This window comes from Podarcis muralis, chromosome 4, assembly GCF_964188315.1.
Source record: "Podarcis muralis chromosome 4, rPodMur119.hap1.1, whole genome shotgun sequence".
In the NCBI taxonomy this organism is placed as follows: Eukaryota; Metazoa; Chordata; class Lepidosauria; order Squamata; family Lacertidae; genus Podarcis; species Podarcis muralis.
Window position 1 is genome coordinate 39025838 of NC_135658.1, and position 17038 is coordinate 39042875.

General features: G+C 41.5%; 1 protein-coding gene across 11 annotated transcripts in view; it reads left to right on the plus strand.

Moving 5' to 3' along the window:
* PHLDB2 (pleckstrin homology like domain family B member 2) overlaps nucleotides 1-17038 on the plus strand; it is a 72855-nt gene that overhangs the window by 27724 nt on the left and 28093 nt on the right. For all 11 annotated transcript variants that reach the window (XM_028726746.2, XM_028726743.2, XM_028726747.2 and 8 more), the window contains 3 exons: nucleotides 6140-6523; nucleotides 8661-8804; nucleotides 10070-10207. In XM_028726746.2, the coding sequence (XP_028582579.2) occupies nucleotides 6140-6523; nucleotides 8661-8804; nucleotides 10070-10207 (666 nt within the window). The remainder of the gene's footprint in view (nucleotides 1-6139; nucleotides 6524-8660; nucleotides 8805-10069; nucleotides 10208-17038) is intronic.

The window sequence follows — 17038 nt, forward strand, 5'->3', positions numbered from 1 at the left end:
ATTAAGATAAATTCAAGAGCGCAAATAAGTTTTGATAGATGTAATAATGGAATATGGAATGGTTTAGTTTATGTTAAATATGCAGGGATTTATGGTATGCAAAATGAACTATGGAAAGAGAAGAAGGGAAGTCATTGGTATTTTAAGGATGTTTAGATGAGTATTCAAAATTGTAAAACAGAAAATTTAATACAAATTTAATATATACATTCCAGTCCAAGTGATCAGGATATGAAGTTCTCTGTCTGATGTTTAGAGAGCAATCCGGATCCTGGAGATCTAGAGATGAAATCCACTACAGCACTAAGATCAGAACATAAATCAGGCATAGGCAAACTCTGGCCCTCCAGATGCTTTGAGACTACAATTTCCACCATCCCTGACCACTGGTCCTGTTAGCTAGGGATGATGGGAATTGTAGTTCCAAAACATCTGGATGGTCAGAGTTTGCCTATGTCTGATATAAATCTTCTAACTCAAGAGCAGCCAGAAGGATCTCAGTGCTCAGCACCGCAGCACTGAGAGGAGAGATAAAGCCCTCTGCCTGCTCTTTAACAGCAAAGAGTCAGTATTTCATCTGTACCTCAGGGCTGGAGTGGAGGATGTGTGGACATGTTCATTTCATGTTGCACGTAGCTTTCTGTGCAGAGTAAATGGCACACTCCCCAAGCATTGGAGTGGAAAGGGTTGGAAATGCTGATTATGTGTGTATGCATCTGCATGTGTGAATGAAGGGATGCTGTGTTCCTGCATGTTTGGTGAGTGTGCTGTGTGTGTACATGTGCTAGTTCATGTAGCCCACAGAGAGGCGTGTGGCTGTCAGTGTGACCTTAGGGCTGAAAAAGATTCAATCACTACCCTATCACAGAATCATAGAGTTGGAAAATATAGAGTTAATTTATTCATTTTATATAAGGAGAATGTTCTGATCTGTGCTACATCTTGATTAGGCCCTTGAAGCAAAGCAAAGAGAATAGTAAGGTTTGCTCATCTCCTTGTATCACAAAGATCTCAAGATCTTAAAAAAGGGGAAAATATAGGAATTCGCACACACCAGGATATAAGTGGTCACACACAAACAGGTAAAAAGCCTCATTCCCCAAGAACATCAGAAGGATCACTGTTAAAGCAACCACCACAAAGCAGCCAGAGAAAAAATTAAAATCCAATCCCTGGGAGTAGAGAAAAGTCTTGGCTGCTGGAGAGGCTGTTTCTTCACGCAAAATGGGGTTCTTATTTTGCTCTTTCTACTGCAGTTTATCACTTTTCCTGCTTGCAAAAGGTCCAATAAGAAAAGTGACAGAAAATTGCACTGGAAAGTGCAGGATAACAGCTGTTGTCTCCCAGTGCCTCCCATATACCTTTGCACGAATGTATTGGGATGAATGCTCAGTAACTTTTGTATGAACGCGTTAGCATGAATGCTCAGTTGAAAAGCTGGTTAGGAAGCTCCCTAGTCCTGGCACTAAAAAAAGGAAGTAATGCTGCCACCTGGTGGTTTTTTCTGGGGAGAGCACTCCATAGTCAGGGACCTACAATTCAAAAGGTTCTCTTGTTGCCACCTTACTTCCAGAGAGGGTACTCCGAAGATGGTCTCTGCTGATGACCTAAGGGTCATATGAGAAGAGAGTTTCCTTAGGGTGCTGAGCCACTGAAGTCTTCACAGGTCAAAGCCAGTGCTTCTCAAGGAGACATTGATCACATTACTCTTCTTATTATTGTGCTACTCAGGATGGTCTCAGGGGCCATTGGTTGTGCTGCTCGTGTGTGTGTAATAATAATAATAATAATAATAATAATAATAATAATAATAATAATTTATAAATTAAAATCTTACTGCCATTTCACATAGCAGATGTGGGATTAGCAGATAGTGGTGGAATATAATAGGCAAAACAATGACACATTACCTAAATGGCCTGGGCCCAGTATACCTGAAGGAGCGTCTCCACCCCCATTGTTCAGCCGGGACACTGAGGTCCAGCTCCAAGGGCCTTCTGGCAGTTCCCTCACTCCGAGAAGTGAGGTTACAGGGAACCAGGCAGAGGACCTTCTCGGTAGTGGCACCCGCCCTGTGGAACGCCCTCCCGTCAGATGTCAAGGAAATAAACAACTATCTGACTGTTAGAAGACATCTGAAGGCAGCCCTGTTGGGGAAGTTTTTAATGTTTGATGTTTTATTGTTTTTATTAATATTCATATTCTGTTAGGAGCCAACCAGAGTGGCTGGGGAAACCCAGACAGATGGGTGGGGTATAAATAATAATAATAATAATAATAATAATAATAATAATAATAATACTCTTAAATTAAATCCATATATTGAAATGCTGAATTATGACTGTGCCAAAAGCCTGGTTGATCTTACTATCCCCATATTTCATATTGCGGGTTGAGGTTGAGAAGTAGTGACACCTTAAAGGCAGCAAGTGAGTTCATGCCTGAGGTGAGATTTGACACAAAGATTTCCAGTTCACATGTTACTACACTTGCTCCAGCTCTTACCTGTAGACTAGAAAATTCAGGAGGTAGGGAAGCTCCGATTTACATGTGCAATAACATATTGAATCTATGTAACACCATAGAGGGGACGCGGGTGGCGCTGTGGGTTAAAGCCTCAGCGCCTAGGACTTGCCGATCGAAAGGTCAGCGGTTCGAATCCCCGCGGCGGGGTGCGCTCCTGTCACTCGGTCCCAGCGCCTGCCAACCTAGCAGTTCGAAAGCACCCCCGGGTGCAAGTAGATAAATAGGGGCCGCTTACTAGCGGGAAGGTAAACGGCGTTCCGTGTGCTGCGCTGGCTCGCCAGATGCAGCTTGTCACGCTGGCCACGTGACCCGGAAGTGTCTGCGGACAGCGCTGGCCCCCAGCCTATAGAGTGAGATGGCCGCACAACCCTAGAGTCTGTCAAGACTGGCCCGTACGGGCAGGGGTACCTTTACCTTTACCTTTTAACACCATAGAATGTAAGAGAGCAGCAGTACAAATGGAACAGACAGAACTTGTAAGGGTTGGAGATATGCAAGTCTGTTTGCACTCTGTTCCACCTTAGCAGAACCATAGATTTCATCACAAATTTCTTTTGGGGGAAAAGGTGGTTGTGACCCTATTGTTGAACTATGAGGCAGAGGAGTTGCTAGAACCAAGGACACAGAACATCTTCTGTGGCCAGCCATGGACTAATAGTGTCAAACCATAGGCCCAGAACCCCCTTTCTCACCTGAAGGTAGATCATTCGCAGAAAATACAGCATGCATAAAGTTTCACAGGCTAATGGGAAGTACTTGGACCCTACTGAATACTGGGTGGTATTCAACTGCATTTTACCCAGCTTAGATCTGTTGAAATTAATGAGCCTCATTTAGTCATGTTCATTCATTTTAATGGGCCTACACTGATTATGCTTAGTTGAATACCACCCTCTCTAATAATCTCATTGTGTTTTTTCTTCTCTACTTAATTTCATGGTGGATTGTGCCCTTTGAATCTCCATAGAATAGGCAGTTGTCTTATACAGTGGTACCTCGGGTTGCATACGCTTCAGGTTACAGACTCCGAAATAGTGCTTCAGGTTAAGAACTTTGCTTCAGGATGAGAACAGAAATCGTGCTCCAGCGGCGTGGCAGCAGCAGGAGGCCCCATTAGCTAAAGTGGTGCTTCAGGTTAAAAATAGTTTTAGGTTAAGTACGTAACTCCGGAACGAATTAAGTACTTAACCCGAGGTACTACTGTAATGCGATGAGTGTCATATTTTGTGAAATATGCTGTGGTAATAAAAAGAAACTTGTGACTACGTGTGCGCTGTTAATTCCTGCGAGTCTCTTGGTTGCCTCTCTGTTTTCCTGAGTTGCAAAAAGAAATTAAATTTATGGCATGAACAGAATGCAGGTGCAATGAAACCATGACTAGCTGGCAGCCAATAGGATGATATGAACAGACAGCACAGAATAGCAGCCGACAGAACTTCCTGTGCATAAGCTTTCTCATACCACGTTGTGCAAGTCAAAATAGAAATGAAGCAATGCAACATAGTCTCCTATTACCTCTGTAGCGAAAGGAAGCTATGTTTGTTATTTAGGCATAGAGGAGTTCTTTCTTGCAAATATAGGCATTTAGGGGCTTGTGGTTTCTCGCTGAACCTACCTGTTTTCAGCTTTCCCAGATTTAAAATCCACATCTTGAGTTGTATGTTTGAAGTATCAGCAGTTGCATTCAGAAAGAAGCTTTTCTCTGCATTCTCAGTGGTTGAGAATCAGTTCTTAAAATGGTGATATCCTTGAGGTTTTTTTCTGCCTGTTTTAAATATAAAAAACACCCGTTTACCCTAAAGTTTGGTGCATTCTAGAGTGTGTTGTCAGTTCTGGGTTGAGAGCAAAACTCAGCCCGTTGCATTTGAGAAAGGCTAAGGTGAACGGCAGCCACGCAGGCTTCCATTTGATATGTCCTGTCTTCCAAAGAGTGGGTGAGGAGAGACGCCAGTACGAACACATCCTGTCGCTCTCTGTGGGGGTGGAGTTTTGTTTATCCCAACCGTTGCCGTGAAGGTGTAGCAAAAGTGCCAGCACAGTAGCCTGTTGCAGCATCAAGGGATGGATAAATGTTCCTGGCCAGCAGTTAGACGATGCTTTCAGAAATGGGTTGGCTACTCAAAGAATACAGGTTTAAGAGGAAGAGAGAAAATACGGGCTAAGCAAATGAAGAGGGAGCTGGAGGCTTGTGGAGAAAATGCATGGAGGGAGCAAAGGAGTTTTGAGGTGCAAGGATTTTGTTGTCATTTTGTCTTTTCAGTTTACTGTCTTGAGAGGGGAGAAGAGGGGAAGTCAGGTTACAAGATAATTCTAGAATGCATTTGACTAGCTATGCTATACAATATCATTCAAGAATGCATTTGACTAGCTATGCTAGCTCAACTATACTGATATTTTCTCCATGACTAGAAGGTAGAATTCAGAAGCAAGTACAGAATTTTCTCATAATCTTATCTTTTTTGGGATAGCATCGGGCTCTTTTTCATTTACTTGCATGTTTTTCATGGATATGCAGAAAATCTTGATTTCACAAACCCCACTTGCCTTTCCCCCAAGATTTTTTTTTTAAAAGGGGGGGGGGAGGAATGAGTCCTTTCTATAACATTGTTAAGCATTTTTAATTATTTTTAAAACTATCTGTATACCACCCGCTTGCAAATCACTCAGAGGGTGCAGACACACTTATCCTGGAATAAATTCCATGAGACTCGTTCCTATATAGACATGCATCAGATTGTGCTGTAACATTGCAATCCTGTGCACATTTACTTGGGAGTAAGCTCCCTTGGACTCAGCAGGCCTTACAATCATAGGCTTGGACTGGATCTTATTTTTTGTGCCTATTCTTATGTTCAGTTTGCAGACAGATTGAAGTTGAGTACTCGGTTAAGATTAAGGTTAAAGGAGCACTTCTTAACACTGAAAATTAGGTAGCTGGCAGCTGAGACTCTAGTTGCCCTAGTTATCATGTACAGTGCTTTTGAATGCAAGGTTAAGGCTACTGTAACATGTTTAACTAGCATCCTGGAGAACCATCCTTTAAAACTGACTTTATACTATACCTGAAGGTATGTAAAGCTATGTGTTGGTGACAGCTTTCTCAAGCCTATGGTGGTGTAATTCGGCCAAACCCTCAGCCTTGCAGTCACATGAACTGCACAAGTACAGAGTACTCATATGTTGAAATGTAAGCATGAAGTGTGGTTTGCAGCGTTTCTCAAGAGGAGATTCAGCAATCACTGATGTTGATGTAGTCTAAATCCTTCATAGTCTGTTTAGATCCTAACGTTTGCATTACCACGAATGTTCATTTAGAAGATTTGCCCTTCTGAAGTCCATTGTTTTCTGTGAGTGTTCGTAATTTACTGAAAGTTTATGCCTTGCATGACTTTTGCATGTTGCTTGCTTAAATTTATAAAGTATGCATGCATTGCTTGCTAATTAGAAGAATGTTAGATTGAAATCCATGATGCCTACATTCCAGGATATAGGATTCAGGATCAATGTGCCAGTTTTTAAGTACCTTTTTCATTCGGTTTGATGCTAATATTAATTTCTGCATGTATCCTAGCCCTCACCTTTAATGGTTTTCATTGCTTCTTTCAAATATTAGGAGCGTCAGCGGCTGGAGACCATTCTTAACCTCTGTGCAGAATATTCCAAGCCAGACAGTGATCCTGCCACTGTCACAACTGTAGCCGATGTTCAGAAAATCAATAAAGAACTTGAAAAGCTTCAGGTATCTGAGGAAGATTCTGTCTTTGACGATTCTCAGATGACTCCTGAAACAAGATTCAGAAATCACTTGCAGATGCCAACTGGAGATTCCGACTTCTCTGAGTTCAGTGATCAAGGTCAAAATGCTATGGGATTCTTTACCCCCCGAGGGATGAGAACAAATAAACATTTAGGTGACAGCAGGACAACATCACCCTTACCTTCTTCTCCCTTCTTGAAGAGTGCCAATGAATCGTCCTACCTGAGCATCATGTCCAAGGTAATGGCAAATACTTTATAAGACAAACTGGCTGGGGATCCCGTTCTGTGTTAGAACAGTTACCATGAGAAATAGTTAAAACACTCAAGTTTCGATCACAAACCTGCATTTATATATATGTTTAGTTTAGAAATGCCAGTTTTGAGGCCACAATTCAGATAACTGCAAACTAACACCTTGAAACTTCTTTTCTGAACAGCACCAACTTCCTCTTCATGGACAAGTCCCAATGCTGTTTGTTAGTGACTGACTGCCACTGCCAAGGGGGGTGGGTGGGTCTACTTGATTTTCAGCTGCCATCACTGTTGGACAACCAAAGAAAGAGAGCCCAGTTCATATAGTAGTGCAGGCTACATTCAAGGCTGCCACACTGTGGCGGCATCCAGGAAGTTCACAGTCCCCTTGGCACCAATCAGTGCAACGGATGGGAAGTGCAGCCTTTGCAAAATACGCAACCAGATCAATATTCAAAAATCAAAGCTGGTGACTTTTTTCTTTTCGATGATGGCATATGGTCCAAATAAAACAACACGTAGCTGTCAGTTAGACCTTTCTTATGCCTCTGGACGTTACTTTTTTCTAGAGAGAAAGAAAATAAAAAGAGGGCAATAAGTACTCTTGTCTCTCTCAAAGTGGTCTTCGTTGAACTGTCCACAAGTGTGGTGTGATGCTATTCGAAAGAGAGGATTCATGATGTCCGGGAGTGCTCAGTTGCCTCCAGGAAACACAGAATGTTGAATGTCAGCCGGTAAAGGAAAACTAGGATGAGAAAAGTGAATTCGCATCCTCGAGCCCTTTAGACCTTATAGTATCCTGTACTAGAGAATGGCATGGTGCCTGGAACTGTCAACACAAGCACTGCACATCTCACTGAGCTATGATTAGCAGACTGGGAATGGTTTTGGGAGGGCAGAAAGAGCTGCAGTTTTTTCAACACCCCGAAGAGATCGGAATTGACTTTTTAGAAAAATTGAACCCTGAATCTTCAGGTCTTAGTAGAAGTGTGCTCTCATGGGATCAGCATAATAATTTCTCAGAAGTTAAAACACTCTGCACAGAGCTCGCAGGAGGCAGGTGCTGCTGTGTATTGTTGGTGAACAGGGAATCATATAAGAAAAATTGTATTATTGTTGCAGCAGTGACCAACTGGGTTAGGCTGAGGATGAGGGACAGTCCTGTTAGTTTCCCCCTATTGGTACATTCTTCATATCTTAAGGAGAGAGAAATGTATGGAATTGTTCCATGCCACCTTTATACTTCTTTCCCTCTCAAAACACATAGTGCTGTTCCTGGGGTGATGGGCTATACTGCTCACTATACTGCTATATGAACTGACCCACATAGGCGTCTGAGAGAAGGACATATGGTTTAGTAATATAAGGCAAAGGACGGAGAATAGGAACTGACTCCTGGGTGTAGTTCTGATACTGAGAAATACTCTTGTGACCTTATGCAAGTAACTTGCCCTCTGAAGACAAACCGGCCCCCTTTGGAACACAAAAGACATAGTCAGGACACCAGGGATGCAGTCCTAAGCACAGGCAATGTGTGAATAAACTTGCATAGATTGTTGTGCTATCAGTCTCTCCCTGTGCTAGGGTTTAAAGCAGTTTGATGCAGGCAGCACTTTTCTTTCTATAAAAAAAAATGTTTAGGGGTACTCTCATTTTGACTCAAGAAGATCACCATTTTATAGTTCAAATCGGGGAAAATAAATACAGTAAATGGACAAAAGGACAAAGATTCACAAAATGTTTAGGAGTATGTGTACCCCTGCATCCCTCCAGGGGAAAAAAATCACAGGATGCAGAAAATAGTTGCTCAGAAAATTGCCTTGACACTAGTTCTTGTATCTTCCCATATTGTCCAATAGGTAAATGGGTAGAAGTTTTGAAACAGCACCTTTGAGGAATATGAGAAAACAGTATTAGCAAAGGAGGGGGGGAATCTGATTTATACAGTGCAATTCTGCTGCTGCTACTCTTAAAAATCTGCTGGCCTAAGCCACGTTTTGGGCCTGGTATTTTTAGACAATACTAAGAGCAGTTGTTGGGGTGGGGGTGGAGCAATGAGAAAACGTACATTTTGGGAACTTGTATTTGTAAAAAGTAACAACACTTCCTTCTTGTTCTTTCAGACACCAGAGTGCATAAGTGATGAACAAAGATCACTGGAGCTTAATCAGATGGAAGAACAGCGCATTATAATACTGAATAACTTGGAAGAACTTGAACAGAAGGTCAAAGATCTAAATGATCAGATGGATGAGTCCTCTAGGGAGGTATAAAACGTATTTTCTTTGTTTTTATCTGATTGGATTTGAGCCTCTATCTTGCTGCAAGAAGCTGCAGGTGTACATAAAATAAATTCATCTGATTACTGAAATGTTGGTTGATATGAAACTAGACTGGACAGCCGCTAGCCCGTGGATCAAACCTGGTCTTCTGGTGGGTCCAAATTGCCCTCCCCCATTTCCCCCCAAGCCATGCTTACCTGCCTATCAGCTGAAGATTGACAGGTGGCTCTGCCCACCTGTCAAAGTTGGCCTATGGCTTGGTGGGAAGATAGCGATTTGTTCAGCTGGGCCAAAAGGGTACCCTGACTGTGGTACAATGGTCATCATCCCACCACATGTATTTTGTGAACACATGAAGGCACCATAGCTGTCAACTTTCCCCCCTTTTTAAAGGGAAATTCCCTTATTCCGAATAGGATTCCTCGCAAGAAAAGAGAAAAGTTGACAGCTATGGAAGGCACAGCAAGAATGTGCCTTTTACAGCAGCTGTACTCATGATGCTGATATACCTACTGGCCACACTCCTTAGGACCAGCACATTGGGTGCTAGCATTTATTTTTAGTCCCATGTGAGTGACAGCCCAATAGCACATCCAAGCGAAGGGTGCTATAGCAGCTTGGGGAGGGGGCTGGTGATCCTCATTGGGACAACAGCTTGGATCTTGGTGTCTAATCTATAAACCGCACTATATTCAAGGGGGCTTACCCTCTAGTAAGTGTGTTTAGGATTGCAGAGTCATGTAAGCAATGAATGCTACAAAATTTGCAAATATGAACTGCAAAGTATTACTTGGGAGTACTGCAGAGGTATCTGCCATAGCCAAAGCGTAAGGAAATGAACGGCATCATTAAATTATAAATCCCTTCTGAATTCTGCTTTACTTGGGATCTCACATCACCAAAAACAACCTGCAAATGACTCAGTTCCTAGTGAATAACCTTAGTAAAGGGGGAGCAGCTGTTGCAAAAGGGATCAACATAACAACTGTGCCATGAGGAAGTGAAAATACTATGAGCAGACAGAAGCAGAAGCACTAGAAAGTTCTTGAAAAATTGCCAACTTCGGATTCCGTTTTCAATAGCATGCTGTTTTTGTACATGTCTTAAACTATCTCAAGAGAAGTTAATGTGGCTTTGCATCACAGTGTGTTTTAAAATATGCAGCATGCATGAATAGGCCTTCAAAAAGTGTGTGTCAGTATTTCTTTGTGAGCTGGATTGAGGCTGAGAAATTTTTTTCGTGTTCTTAGATGGATATGGAATGTGCCCTATTGGATGGGGAGCAGAAATCTGAAACAGCTGAACTTCTCAAGGAGAAGGAAATACTGGATCATTTAAACAGGAAGATAGCCGAGCTGGAGAGAAATGCCATTGGTGAAAAGACCAAGGTAAATAAAGTTATGGTATCTCTGTTTTAATTATATTTTTGTGCAGAATTGGAATTTCAGTAACTGGTATTTTCAAAAGAAAATAGTGTGTCATGGTGCATTGTTTTAAGATGAAATAAAAAATTATGTGAACTAATTTAGAAGCCACTTGCTGGCTGCTGTCTAGAGTTATGGAAATTAAAAAAGAAAGATAACTTGAACTTGGTATGGGTTTTGTTGGGCATTGATCCTATAATTAGTTACTTATTGAAGAAACACAGTTATTAAGAAAACACACAACGTGTTGAATTATGAAGAATGAGAACTAAGGCTGCAATCATTTTCAGTTTCCTGGGAGTAAGTAAAATTAAATTCAGTGAGATTTTCTTCTGAATAGACACGAATAAGGCGTAACGGGGGATTCTGCACTTTAATGTGGTGTCTATAGTCTTTTCCTTATTGTGCATGTTCAGCAATTTTAATAATGTCATCTGCAATGGGTTTCCTTCATAGTAGTGAAAATCTTGAGAATTTTATTTACCTCTCATGGCTACATATTTTTAGCTTAAGTACATTAAATTTTGCACACCTGTAATTTGCTCTCCTAAACATAATGTTTTGATAACCTGCTACAGAATACTGAGGGGACAAAAGGAAACAAAAATCTAAATTGCAAAAAGAGCATTGAACATGGAATTACATTAAATCATTTTTTGTGTAACATGGAAGCCAGTGTGCAAATACTGTAACATTTTAATGAAATGTTATCACATTCCAGAAATTCAAGATTATGTAAAAATGAGAATCCACATAATCACTAAATTAGGTCCAAAGTTGTGTGCCAGTAAAAAAAAAAAAACACCCCATGGCCATAGCTTTTAGGAATGTGAGAAGTGATGTGCATATGTGTATATAAATGATTTACCCTTTCAGCGGTCCTCCTACATTGGTCCTCCCGTTGGGAACTCTTGTATGGAACTTGCCTCAATGGAGCATGCATTTGGCATCAAATTTAAAAGCTGCTGAATGCAAGCTCTGCTTGCAGAGAAACAATCTGGAGCGCATTGCGAGGCTCCTGCTTGTTCATTTGCAGTTGCAGCTTTAGCCATCCCACATCTGTCTGATGTTCTGTGAGGTTCAGTGTGTATGGCTGTGGAAAAACAGTTTCATGGGCCAAATTAGGATGCCTGTAACTAAAATTCAGAAGGGACGCGGGTGGTGCTGTGGGTAAAAGCCTCAGCGCCTAGGGCTTGCCGATCGAAAGGTCAGCGGTTCGAATCCCCGCGGCGGGGTGCGCTCCCGTTGTTTGGTCCCAGCGCCTGCCAACCTAGCAGTTCGAAAGCACCCCCGGGTGCAAGTAGATAAATAGGGACCGCTTACTAGCGGGAAGGTAAACGGCGTTCCGTGTGTGGCTCTGGCTCGCCAGAGCAGCGATGTCACGCTGGCCACGTGACCCGGAAGTGTCTCCGGACAGCGCTGGCCCCCGGCCTCTTGAGTGAGATGGGCGCACAACCCTAGAGTCTGTCAAGACTGGCCCGTATGGGCAGGGGTACCTTTACCTTTACCTTTAACTAAAATTCACCCAACAGAGAGGAGATTTACACTGCCTTCACAACCGTTAGCAGTTATAAAAATAATAATGTATATATAATATAATTATATTATATATACATTATTATATATATTATTGTATTATATTATAGTCTATATTTAGAGTTTGACCAAACTGCGGGAGGCAGTGGAAGACAGGAGTGCCTGGCGTGCTCTGGTCCATAGGGTCACGAAGAGTTGGACACGACTAAACGACTAAACAACAACAACAACAACAACATATTTAGATTGCAGCTTAATGTATGTAGGAGATGCACTTGTTAGGATTGCTCTGTGAGTTCTGTTTTTTAACACGCTGTTCCTGAAAGAAACGTTGGAATAAATGGTTTTGTAGCATCTAGTTTTTAGTGGTTTACAAATGGTTTGATGATACCTTATTGATGTGAATCTCATGCACCATTGAATCTAATGCTCACCTAAGTTTTCAAAACCTATAAACCCCAAAAGCATTTGTTGCATCAGCGGTGCTTTTCAAGCTTGCAATTGAATCTAATGTGCTATCAAACCTAATTCATACCCTAATTTTCATGACATAATTTGGCCAAAAAAGGTGCGCCTTACACTCAAGTAAATACGGTAGTTGTAAGGAGCAGCTGTAGTTCACACCTGCATCCTTCCCATGTATCATTTTGACTCCTTCAGTATCTTCCTTCAGCCTTAAAGCCCATGTGGTATCATTTCCCCACTCGTATTCCGTTTTCTCTTATTGCTGTTCACTTCTGAACAGCTGTTCTGATCTCTTCCACCAGTGATTGGAGATTTGTGAATAGTGAAATGATATCTGTGTACAACTTATGAAAGACAAAACCATTTCATTCATAAAAATATATAGCACAAATGATGGCAGGTCTGTTTTGCAGTGGTGATAGCTTGATGTTTATGGAAAGAGTTAAGACTGGAATTAATTGCTGATCTAGGCACCTGCTTGACAGGAAGTCTTATGCAAAGTCATCTGACCGTTTAAGGGCACCTGCTTCAGAAGCTTGTGAAATTCTTAAGAGATATCATGAATGAAAACATAATCAGCTTTCCATCTGTGTGCTTAAAATAGACTAAAGGGAGAATTTTCATATTACTTGTAATCTTATTCATCTACTTCAAAGACCATAGACACGATACAACATGCTGCAGAATATTGAACCACTTATGATTTCACAGTAATTTACTGCAAAGCAAATCCCATTGTTCTGCAGCAATTGAAAAGGAAACTGCACATTCACAACCACCTGAGTAGGTTATAGTAAGTTAAAATGTTTTGAATAAAATTGAACCTAGTTTACTTGATTTCTTAATTTGCAGGAAGACTAAATTCAATGTCAGCAAAAAATTGCCAGCATTATGAGACTTCTGCTGAATTTAGGCTGTGCACTATTTGCTAATGTGGAATAAAAGATGAAGGATCAGTGGAGCTTGGATAAATGTTCATAGGACAGACAATTAGTACAAAAGAAGAGCCTTGCTGCATTAAGCCAAAGGTCCAGAGAGCCAACACAATGCCTCTGGGATGCTTCTGGCAAGTCTACATCCAAGGCATGAAAGCAACATACATTCCCTGAACATGGAGGTGCCTCACAGTCACATAGACAGGCATATCCTCTTCTATGACTTTCTCTAAACTAGTAGCCATCATCACATCCTGTGGCAATGAGTTCCATAAATTATGTTGGGTGGTGGGGCTATATACACTTTGCTCTATCTGCCTAGAATCTCTCGTTATTCTCTTTCTTTGGATGACCCTGAGTGTTTAAATCTTCACATTATGGATAATTTTATAATATTTTATCCTAGGTGTGGAGAACCTTTTCTAGGCTGAAGGCTGTATTCCTTCATGGGGCAGAGTTCCCATGGTGGGAAGGAGCCAGAGCAATAGACGTGAATCTTACTTTTGCACATTCTAGCCATGCAAAAGTTGGAAGTTTCTACACAGAGAGATGTGTATCTGCATCCTGACAAAGAAGATGCAGTAATCTCAGATCAAGAACACATCCCAGCTAGGCCGAAGCACTCTAGGACAGGTGCTAAGCAGTGTTTGTGAAAGGGGTGGCCTGGGAGGAATCTTGAAGGCCAGATGGAGGATCTTGGAGGGCTTCACATGGGGCCTAAATTAAGCTTATTCTCCTGGTTTGTTATCCTTAATTAAGCTACAGTTTCCCATTTCAAACGCACAGGGAAATCTGGCTTAATGTAAGCCAGTACAGTGGTACCTCTAGTTACGAACTTAATTTGTTCCGGAGGTCCCTTCTTAACCTGAAACTGTTCTTAACTAGAGGTGTGCTTTCGCTAATGGGGCACATGAGTTCCATTCACATCCTGGGGCAAAGTTCTCAACTCGAGGTAACTCTTTCAGATTAGCGGAGTTTGTAACCTGAAGCGTCTGTAACCTGAGGCGTTTCTAATTCGAGGTACCACTGTATCTTGATGCTGAAAGGAGGGGTGAGGGAAGAGCATATGTCTCTGGTGCTCATCCTGGCTTTATAAACCATGGTTTAAAGACCAGCTTATAAGCCATTATTTATAAAGTCTTGGCCAACCATCTGACAATGCCAATGGGTAGTAAGCTTATTGAGTGCTTCTGTTATAAATTTAATATCAGTTTATAGAATCATATTGCTAATGGGAATGTAAAACATTAGACCTGAACTTCATGTGATCCAGCCCTAAGGCAGGAGACAGAATGCATTACTTAGCCCAGCCGTCTCAGTTATAGCTTATTTGGAGTGACATTTTTTTTGCAGTTCAGAACCGACTTTCATATTTCCAGAAATTTCTTAAAATTATATTAAGGCTCTATGCAATTATACAGGTTGTATTTCTTAGACATGTATAAAATGCCCTTTTCCCATAGTGTAGCTTATATGGAATTATCTTCCCAGTGGAAAATGGCTTTGATATAAGATGAGACTGGTGAAAACAGGTGTACTCAGTGGAATTTCCCCTGTAGGAAAGAAGTTCCTTGCCTTGTTTGTGCATGTGTAGGGAACAGATAGGATTCATAGCTTCCAGCTACAGCTGGGAATCCAAGCAGCGACTCTTGACGGTGATATTTGACACGGTCACAGCTGCCAGAGAGGAAGGGAAGGGTATCCAGGATGGGCTGTGGCTCTTAACTTCCCCCTGCCGCTGGACCTCTGCCGCTTCCATTTCTCTGTCGCTGCTTATCTCCTGGTCACGATCTCCCAGCTCTTCCTAATAGCAAATATCTAGTGGAAAGGAAAACAGTGAGCTGCAATCTCTATCATGCATGTTCACCTGGGTGGAAAAAGACCTCTCGCGACTAGGGGAAGGAAATGGAGGATGGTGGCGGCAGCACTAAGAAACAGGAGTTTGATCTGGGCCAGTTCCCAGCTGGATTCTTGGCTAAGCTTGTGGGTTCCTTTCCGGCATCAAAGGGTATGTAGTCAATGTGGGATTGGCTGCTCCACAAGATCCTCTAAACTGCGCATGTGCATGCATTCTAGGACTTCCTAAGTGCCAGAGAAAAATTCTGATTCTTTACTAGCATCACAAATTGCTGTTCAGTGTTTTGTAACTGTCTCATTTACAACTTCCCGTGTTACTTGTTTATAGCTGCCTGGTGTGTCCCATTAAATCTGAGTCTTTTCCTGCCAGTAACAAAATGCGTAAGTTGTGCAAAGGACTGCAGATATAGTTTTCAGTAAAAAACAAAACAAAACCCTGCATAACATAAAGAGACGATAAAGGAAACTATTGTTCTCTGGTTGAATGCTGGACAAATGTATTAAAGAGGTGTGGAGATTCACCCCTGCTTTAAGCAAAAATATTGCAAAAGTGCTAGCATCCTGTCGAGATCTAATTTGACAGGTTGGGGGATATGAATCATTTTGTTGCTTGTTCCATGTGATAATCATGAAACTGGACGTCAGCCCAGATCATAGCTTACCATGCAGAAGCAGTATGCTAGTCTGCCTCATTGCATCAGTTTTGCACCTTAGCTTGCATGAGCATGAGCAACAGGCCAGGAAGACGGACACTCAGGAAGCCAAGAACAAACCTTGGCTTCGTGATCATGGTTTGATCAGGAAAAAGTAAAGCATAATTCTGAGTTTGTGCATAATGATAAGCCAAGCTTCATGGCTTGCTGTTCATCCCAGAAGAGGAGCAAAGTGGCAGCAATTTGGATAGTGTGCACTAGCATACTACTTGCTCGTGGTAAGCCACAAACCACAGTTTACTGTGATGTGCAAAATTGGAACATTATATATTTCTCTGTCTGGAAATTGTGAAAGGTTTTGGAGGTAAAGGATAGAGCCAGCTGCTGATTATTCATGTGACTTCCGCTTGCCCTTTTTTGTTCTATAAAACATAGTTCTTGCACATATCCATCATTCATCACATTCAAAGCTGAATAGCACAAAACACATTCAATAAAAATGTTTGTGCTAGTGAATATTTATTTTAATAGAGAGGGTTTAAATTATTTTGTGCTTGGTGGTTTTTTTAAAGAGTCCATAGGAGATGCTGCTTTGGCTTTAAGAAAAAGCATTCCTCTCTTTAATGAGACACCACATCTTAAAAAGAAAAAGGAAATGGCTCTTCCACTTGGTCTCAGGTTTCCTTCTCCATCCGTAGCATGCAGCTGTTAGCCTCCCAAATTAACTGCTTCCCTTGTAAGATGAGCTCAATAACAGCCTTGTATTTAGCACCACTGTGCAATAAACTATGCTAGCTTTTCTCTGTAGCTTCCCTGTTACCCCAGCAAAGAACAGTGCCTACTGTGACATAACCCTTATCCCAGATTTCATTGCATTGTATTTTATTTCCCAACATATTCAAGAATCTTTATTATATTTTCTGGTTTCCTTTGGGAGTACAACTGTCTAGATCAGGAGCTGCAGGAAATCCAATCCAATCAATTTTATCATTCCATTGATCTGCATAATGTAGTGGAAATAGCTGCATATAGTAAACAGAAAAGTTTGCCTACACTTGGCTTTCCCTTATTGAATATGCACAGCTGTCAACCTGCTACTGATAGACCAGAGCTGGATAGTCACTCCTATTGCTGCTATAAACTACTGCTAATATTTAACATCAGCTGGCATTAGAGGAATGCTAGGTAGAAGTGTTTTTATCATGAGTGGTGCTCAGTCCTTTTAATGGTATAGCAAAGCTTAGGTTTGAGAAGCTGTTGACTTGCAAGACTTGTTGCACCAATCTAGTAAATACAGGCACCTTCACTGTACTGTTTTTGATGCCCGCTAAAAACATTTTTGTTCAGGC